This window comes from Leucoraja erinacea, chromosome 8, assembly GCF_028641065.1.
Source record: "Leucoraja erinacea ecotype New England chromosome 8, Leri_hhj_1, whole genome shotgun sequence".
NCBI lineage: Eukaryota > Metazoa > Chordata > Chondrichthyes > Rajiformes > Rajidae > Leucoraja > Leucoraja erinaceus.
This window is the reverse complement of record NC_073384.1, coordinates 37,807,281-37,816,563: the sequence shown is the minus strand read 5'-3', so window position 1 is coordinate 37,816,563 and position 9,283 is coordinate 37,807,281. Positions and strand designations below refer to the sequence as shown.

The 9,283-nt window shown below is 42.4% G+C and overlaps 1 protein-coding gene across 1 annotated transcript in view; it reads right to left on the bottom strand.

Annotated features, from left to right (window-relative positions):
* Positions 1-1,242: 1,242 nt before the first annotated feature.
* LOC129699571 (zinc finger protein 292-like) overlaps positions 1,243-9,283 on the bottom strand; it is a 136,071-nt gene continuing 128,030 nt past the window's right edge. Inside the window, exon 8 of the mRNA XM_055639495.1 lies at positions 1,243-8,830. Coding sequence (XP_055495470.1) covers positions 1,871-8,830 — 6,960 coding nt within the window. The 3' untranslated portion in view covers positions 1,243-1,870. The remainder of the gene's footprint in view (positions 8,831-9,283) is intronic.

Below are 9,283 nucleotides of genomic sequence, written 5' to 3'. Positions count from 1 at the left end.
TTTTAAATGCTGTTATAATACCTACCCCCTCTGGCAGCTCAATCTATATATATGCACCACCATCTGAGTAAGTTAATTTGGAATTAGGTATATGTAATGTATCAAATTTAACAAACCAAAAATCGATGGGAATTTCAAGTTGACCTTAAAGTAGGGGGAAAAAAATCAGTAGTTGTAGTGAGAGCAGGTAGTCTCAGCATTAAAAATTAATTCCTTAAGCAAATTTATTTCAATATTTTTTATATTAATTTAACAAAACAAATGCATTATTTAAAGTGACATCTAATTTTCTATTTTAACAACTCACCTAAACACTACTGCATTATTTACAATAACAATACTGTATTCAAATATATAAATGAGATACAATTATAAATACAGGCTAGTATACAAAAGAAAGGAATGTTTTCCCCAGTTACAGACTGTCAAAAAAAACCCTTTGTTTTCCCCTGATACCATGTTATATGTTTTGATTAAACCTTTGGCAAGTTGCACTGTAAGCTGTACATGTCAAGATGGATTTCTGGTTTGTCAAATGGACAGTACTATCACTCTGCTGATCCGGCGATTTAAAACGGTATGGGAACTCACACCAGACACGTTAATATCCTGAGCAGCTATTCAAAGAACGTTCAAACACTCAATATAGGTAGTTAAGTTCAGAGACAAAATAACTAACTTCAGCAACAGAGCTCCAGGGCAGTAGAATTGTGTGTAAATATAGCATTGCTCCCAGCATCAACGTATCACACTGAATCACGTTGCAGCGTGACCTCTGAACATTAACCTTCATTTATATTCAAATCTATCACCCAGCTTTTCACATGAAAGTTGTCATCGGGAACGTTGGTTACTGCAAAACCAATCATCAACACTACTTTTACTCTTAGGTCGGGTACTTAGTTTCAAACATTTTCTACAGTATAGTATTGACAGTATAAATCAGGAATTCTAGTCCTGACCTGTTTCCATTGAAGATTTTTATTAGATCAACCATTTACCAATTTTAATAGAGCTTAGCTATATTACACTGCTTGTATTGCTGGAGCTTGTTCTCAAAACTCTCACAAGATGGGGTTGTAAGAGAGAGTATCCCATAATGTACATGCAAAGTAGTTTGAATTCTCTGCAAAACTTACATACTTCTTCCCACTCCAAAAATAAAAATGGTTGAATATCGTTTGTAATGTTGTATCAGATAGAACAAAATATAGCAGAATTAATAAAATACAAACCATTGTAAACTTTGCAAGAGACCTTTATTATAGTGACGTCCAATATTGTGCAGAACCAGCCTGGTAGAAGGTCAAGAACTTGAAACATTAGCTCCACATCTCTCTCCATTTGGATGCATAACTTGCTGATTATTTCCAGCAGTTTCTGATTGTATATGTGTACAATTTATATTTATGGATTGTGACTAGAAAGGCTTTGTAGTAAATGGGATACAATCTCTTTAAATATGTACAGAATGATAAAAGTACAGTTCAAGCCATATCATACAGTATTTTCATCATGCTCAGGAATACTGACCTGTCAGGTTATTAAACAGAACCTCCACAACATTCCAAGCCTAGTCCCTCCTTTGTATACAATTGTCTTGATAAATCACATTTGTTTTATATAAACAGAGCAACCGTTCTGTGTCATAATTTAGTCCCATAGGGATTCCGTTGAATACATTGAACATGGCCACTGCCACATTAGATTTTGTTTAAAAAATTATATTAAAAAAGACATTTACAAACATGCTTTGGTTAAAATGTACAGGCATCCTTTTGGTTCAAATACTATCAAGGATCAAATGAAAGCAAATTACAGCCTCTAATGCCTCTTATTTACTTCAATACATACACTAAGTCTTACAGAATTATGTACTCTTAACAGCGAGTCTTTCCTTTATACTCTTAACTTGGGCCAGCATGTTAAAGTCTACCTTTACTCGCTTCAAGACCACTGTGGGTTGCATGTGCTGCAGCTGTTTCTCGGTAAGCTCAACGCAGTTTGAGTCTGCCTTGTCCATTTTAAATTTGATGTTCTTTAAAATGTGTACAGATAAAGGTGTCGCATAATTAGCCAGGGTCCGTTGTTTGGTGCTTTGATCACACAATTTATTTGCAACGGGCTGCCTGTTGTTGTCGACATGAACCAACAAATGGACGTCTTTTTTGACAGGATGCTTTGTTGCCGATCTATCCCCATCACCTGCCAATGCCAAGGATGAATTTATTAACCTGCTGCCCACCATTTTCTCAGTGTTAACAGCAGGACCTTTATTGGTCAGAGCTTTTTTCTTTTGCTTCCGAGCAGATTCCTCGAGGAACTTCAGGAAAGAAAATTCAAATCCCATGGGCTTAAATGTACTTAAACCTAAAGGCTTGTGATGATGTGCCTTGTGTGTGCATGGGCTGCCCTTTGGAGGACAAACCTTTCTCTGATGGAGAGTTTGGTTTGAATTATCTTTCAACAGCTGCACGGGGGTTTCATCAATTAATTTCTTTTTCCTTTTATTCTGTGTGCCCTCTTCTGTACCTGAGAGATCCAGGAGAAGACCTGATCTTTTCTTACAAAGCTGATGGCGGCTTACATCAGTGAATTTACACTCACCAGCCATCTCTTCCTGCTCAGTTTTAATGCATGTGCTACCGTTGCCCTTAATAAGTTTAGCATTAAGCAGCTCTGAAAATTCATCAACGGAACTCCTGAAGGAGGTATCAATCTCCAGCTTTTTACTGAACATCTCAGTCTCACCTGGCTTGATCTGCCACTGAATCACATCTCCACTGACAGCATACTCCACTGATCCTTCTTCATGGCTAATTATGTCTTCAGCTAATTTTCTCCCTTGGACATTCAGATACCTCCTGCAAGTTATCAGATGATTGTGGTACTGACTCACAAATGCACTGGATATTTTGTGATGAATCCTATAATGTTTTACCAGGCTGTGTTCACTGGTGACGATGGATGAACAATTCTCAAACATACATGGATATTGCTCTTTCGGAGACTTGCTGCTACACATGGCCAAGGCTTGGATCTTACTTTTAAAAGTATATCTACCAACTTTTTTGGGGTTGTTTAACTTATCATCAATTTCACCACTTTTCATATTGCTGTCATCTGAAACAAAATATTCACTTGATATACCCTGATTCATAGCATCTTCACTTTCACTCAGTTCCTCAGTTTCCAAATAACTTCTTCCATCCACAAAATCATCTCTTAGAAAGTTCTCTTGATCTGATGGTATGATTCTCCTGGGTCTCATTAAATGAGATTGATGAAGTTCCCTGTGCTTTGTAAAGATATGCCGTAAAAGATTCGATCTGGTGGCATAGGTACGATCACAGCCTTTACAGTCGCACTTAAAACATGCTGCATCGGCATCACTTTGTGGACTTTCTACGTCTATGCCATGGGCCACCAGAAGGTGTTTAACAAAGTTCCAGAACACGGTGAATGAAGATGTGCACTGAGCTTGGTCGCAATGAAACTTTCCATCACTCGAAGACATAATTTTTCCGATTTCATCCGTGGCAAGATTGTGAAGCCCAGAGTAGTGTTCAATGAGATCAGTAGCTCCTTGGAAAATCCTGCAACATTCAGCAATCTGGCATTGAAACTCTTTGACCTGGATGTTGTCACTTTGGTTGATTTCTTGTTTTATTTGTGTATGAAGCAGCTGTTGGTCAAATTGGTGCACAGCCCGATAGTGCAGAATTAGATTTTGTTGTATGGTGAAAGCGGCAGAGCAATCTTTGTGAACGCACCTGTACGGTTTGTGAAAGTTATTGACATCACACACTGTCCTTAATTTTGCAGTTGACTTTTTGCACTTCTTTTCTCCGGGCACCTTGGTAAATGCTGTTATACCTCCGGCTTTTTCAGATTGCTCAAAACCTCCCTCATATTTCCTTCCCCGCAGTGATATATCCAATGGTTGCACTGTAACACCTTCAGGTTTTTCTAGACGGACAAAGGGGTCCTTTGTTTGCACGGGGTTCATCTCTGCTGAGAGAGGGGTGCCCGGCACCCCCATGGGTGCTGGAGAGGAGCTTGGCAGTCTCATGGTCACTGGAGAGGGGCCCGGCATTCCCACGGAGAGTAGTGAAGAACCCAATGGCCTCACAGACATGACAGAGGAAGTTTGCGGCATGATGGCCAATGTAGAGGAACTTGACTGTCCTAGATTTGCGGGAGAAGTTCCAGGCAACGTCACGGACACCAGTGATGATCCCGCTAATGCCACTGACAACGGAGGCATTCCAGGCAATGTCACTGACACCGGAGGCATTCCAGGCAATGTCACGGACACTGGTGAAGTTCCTGGCAATGCCATGGTCACTGGAGAAGTTCCAGGCAATGCCAAGGACACTGAAGAAGTTCCCGGTAACGCCATGGATACCGATAATCCCGGCAATGCCACAGACATCAGTGACGATCCTGGCAATGCCATGGAAACTGGTGAAGCACCTGGCAGCCCCACAGACACAGCAGAGGAACCCAAGAGTCCCACAGAAATGGGCAAGGAGACAGTCGAGCCCATGGACAACAATGAGAGGTCTTCTGATCTGGACGGTAGTGGGAAAATAGCTTGTGGGTTTGATAGTATTCTGGAGATGGTCAGTGGCCCTGCAGGCCGGAATGGGACATCTGCTGTAATGGGCAAAAGAGCCGGTGCCCCATGTACTGGGATGGACTGTGGCACTGCTGGCAGTGGGGATGCACAGTGTTGTGGTGTTGTCAGAAGGGCTATGTCCGGTAGCCCTGCTGGTATGGTGGAGACATCCTGGGGCTTCATGGACACTGGCAAAACAGGCTGCGGCCACGGCAATAGTGGTTCAATGGCCAGCAGCTCTTTGTTTGACGGAGGGCTACTGTGCGGCGCAACGGGCAACGGTGTGCCCCCTTTGGGCCCTGCCAGGAGTAGAGGGATCTCCCGGGACCCTGCAGTTGGTACGAGAGCGCCTTGTGGGCCAATGGGTTGCACTACAGTATTCTGGAGTTGTGCTGTTAATGGGGAACAATCCTGCAGTCCAGCCAGAAGCATCGGGTCATTCTGTGAGTGTCGCTGGTCATAAAGCACTGCCTTTTCACTATGTGCCCCATGTAGATGGAGACTGATCCCAGCATTAATCTCAGTGGGAGCTGGAGGTCCTGTCTCCAACTCATTCAGAGCAATTGGTTCATCCTCCCGTGTACCATTAATGGCAGACTGAGGCATGACTTCTTGCAGTGATGGTAAAGAATCTGTGATCTTAAACTGGCCCTCCAATTTGCTGCAGTATACTCTTTTAATTCTCAGTTTGACCAGCTCCTCCCGTGTTACGTGATGCACCAACTGGTAGTGGGCTCGAAGGTTCGAGTTCCTTGTGAAGGTTTTCTGACAATTTGGAACGTGGCACCTAAATGGAGCGAATCTCGTCTGATACATCTTTATTTCCATTATTTGCTCCTTGGAATACTGATGCACTTTGACATAATGATTCGTCAGGGCATCTTTAGTCATTGCACTGTAGATGCAGCCGGCTTCCTGGCAAATGAAAGGTTTGATGAGGTTGACTTTCACTTCTTTCTCATTCTCGGCTTCACCGACCTGCTGCGACGTGTTGGTCTGTGCGACCGTCAGGCATTGATCTATAATATTGGGACCACTGGTACAATTGTTCGTTGAGGTATGTGCCACAATGTTCAAGGAGGATGCTGGTGTCCCTGAACACGGGGTTTGACATGGTGCACCACCTGTGTAAAGCTTCTCATGGTACTCCAAGTTCAGGTTCTGCAAGCCCAACAAAACTTCAGCTATTCTTATATCTAATGTCCTAAGGTCTTCAGAGTGAGATGAATTCTGACTCGTTTCTATCTCAGGAAGGGCATCGTTGGTAAAGAACACAGATGGCTCACAGCTGCTTTCCAAATTTTGTGGGTCAACCTCATTGTCAACATATGTTCCTGAACAGAAGTTGGACTCAAGTGGCTGTTGCATGGGTTCACAAGATGAATATGCAGTCGAGCTGCTCATGTCTAGCATTGGTGGGACCTCAGTGCTGAGTGGCATGTCTTCAGCAGCCACAAATGACCTTGGACTACACACAGTTGTGAGTGCCTTTGATATTGTCATGTTGGTTGAGTTTTCCTCTCCTGCACCCATCTCAAATTGGGGCTGGAAAGTCTGCTGAATTACCGGTGAATCAAACGTTCCAGGAAGGCTGGCAATTGGGAGAGTCGTGTTTGGCTCAAATATACTAGGATTGTAGTTATTCTCCTGTGCTGATGGAAAGAGCTCATGACCAGCAAATTGCTCTGTACTGTCCCCCATTTCCAATGACTGAAGGAATGTTTCACCAGTCAAGAATGTATCCGAGATACAGGTAGGTTCGTGCGCTTGTGGCGTGAACACATCCGATGAAAGGATTTTTTCAGCCATATATAGAGCCTGTCCGTTGTTCTGATTTACAGCTGAAGAGATTTCCTTTTTATCATAAGGCTTACAAATTGCCCGCCGCGATAAATGACCTCCTAGAGATTTGGGATTGGTAAATTCTCTGTAGCATCTGCTGCAGATAAACTTGTCACCTTTGATGATTGCAGGCCATTTTGCACGCTTGTTGTGCGTGTGTTTTCTCTTCCGGGATTGAGCCAGGTTCTCGCTTTCAACTGTTAAAGCCGTGGATACGGGCAGCTGACAAGTAGCACCTTCTGCGTTCAAGGAGCCTTCAGCTGTCGTATCTGAGATCCTCTCATTTGGAAAGTACAATGTATTTGAAGGCTTTTCCTGATTTTGACATTTCAGGGGATTTCTGATGTGCTGGATTTTTGGTAAATTCTGTTGCTGCTTCATGATTTCATAGTATTCAGGATGGGCAGCTTTGATATGTTTGTTCACGCTACGTGAGCAGGTATAGCTCCGACTGCAGCCGTCAACCTTGCAGTTGAACCTTTGGACTAATTTTGAGGCTTCACCAGCTGAGGTTTCTGCAGGCCATGTTGGAATAGGAGCATCCTCCCCTTTACACACAGTTTCTGGCATAACACTACGAGTTAGGTGGATGCTCGCTGTTTCTTCATTCTTCACAGTAACACAGTGCTCATCTTTAGGAAGATGATTGTGTTCTTCAATGGAAGGTAAAACATTCAGTTCCTCTGACATAGTAGGTTTAGGTTTGGCAGTTTCCTTTGGAACACAATCAATAGTAAAACCATTCTGGTAAACATGCGACTCAAAGCGTGGCTCCTCTTCTGTCTTTATTTGTAATAACAGACCACGCTGATCAACTCTACTTGAAGCAAATTGGTCTGCTTGAAAAGATGAACTATTTTCAACTTCAACCTTCACACAAGTGTGTGTGGTGTGACCAACTTCATGCTTTTGCAGTTCACTCTGGGAGTAGTAGATGTTTCCACAGTTTGAAAACTTGCAGGTATACGAGGAATTGTGGTAGTGTTGTGCTTCGTGATCATACAACAAATAAGACTCTGTGAAAATTCTTCCACAATTCTGAAACATGCACTTAGCTTTGAACAGCAGATGGTCTTTCCTGTGTCCTACCAATTCAGAGTAAGTGCCAAAGCTTGCATTGCATTCCAGTTGTATACAGACATAGGGCTTTGGGCCGCAGTGGATTTGCAAATGTTCATTCAGGTGAGAAACACTGACAAAACGCCTGCGACAATACTGACAAACAACTTTATTACTTTGCATTTTGAGAAACCGTTTTGCTTCTTCATCATTACCATGACCTTTCACATGTGCAATTAGGTTTTTAAAATACTTGAAGGTTTTGGTGCAGATAGTTACGGGACAGTTAAAATCTTCAGTTAAATCCACTTTTTGTGCAGTTATCATTGCAGGTTTGTATGATTTGTCCTTGCCTTCATCATCAGAACCATCGCTATCACTGAAGACTACAAAATCCTCACCATATAAGTTGTTCCTTTTAATAGGACGATGTTCTTGCTTCTCTATTTCAGCCGTTTTTTTATCTGCGGTACTGAAGTCAATCAAACTCTTTGAAGGCCTCCCAACCCTCCTTTTTGGTTTGATAGAAGCCATTCGCTCTTTACAAGACTGCTTAATATGAAACGTAACATGTGGAACAAAAATCTCCTTTTTCTTGAAGCTTTTGGCACATATGGGACAGTAATAGTTTCCGTCCTTCACGTGAGTTTGTGCGTGTCGGATAATTCGGTGGCCCAGAAACTCTCGGTCACATAACACACAATACTGCATATAAGCCTGCCAATTCTTAAATCTGGCAGACACCACGCCTTTCTCCATTTTACGTTTTTCCTTTGTCTCCACTTTTTCAGATGAACCATTCTGTACTTTCATAACATCACTGTAAAATTTAGGAAGTCTGTTGAGTGAATGTTCTTTCATACCGTCTTCTGGATGGCTCTCATTGCTTTCGAACAGGTCACTGTCATTAAGTTCATCAATTGAAGACACAATGGATGCTTCCTCTCCCATCAATGCCAGGCAATGACGCTTCAGAGTCTTCCAGTCCCAAAATTCAGGATCAAAGGGCCAATGAGTTTTCAAAACAAGGAGGAGTTCACACCTTAGTGAATTTGGGATCGGACCATTTTCGTCGTCATACTTCTGATCCGGCTGGTTGTACAAAGTCTCAACTGCATAGTATGCTTCGACTGTAGGCTCGAGGAGGAATTCGGTCAGCTGGCATGCACGTCTGACCTCTAAATAATCAGGCAGCAAGCACGATACTGTCTTGCAGATTGATGTTTTTACCGAAGGATTTTCATTTGATTCCATGCGTAGTGCTCTCACACACAGCTCAATGCAAGCTGAAAGTCCAGCATCCCCTGCCTGTAATGGAAATGCAATAGGTTACTGCTCAAATCTTGATTTGATATTATCAAAATGTGATCACATGGATAACTCAATTAAGAATCACACAGTTTGCACTGATCCTAGATAAAAGAAAGATTTGCTTTCCAGACTCATTATCCACCTGAAAACTAAACAGCAAATACACAGTTCACTTGTAACATAACATTTGATTTCCATTATCATTTATTATGTGGTAATATTGAATCTGTTCCAGGGATCAAATGAAGAACAATCCGTTAAAAATGTAACTTAGAAATTAACTTAGGGCTCCACAGTGGCGCAACGGTAGAGTTGCTACCTTACTGCGCCAGAGACCTGGGTTCGATCTTGACCACGAATGCTGTCTGTATGGAGTTTGTGCATTCTCCCTGTCAACGTGTGGGTTTTTCTTCAGGTGCTCCGGTTTCCTCCCACACTCCAAAGGTGTAC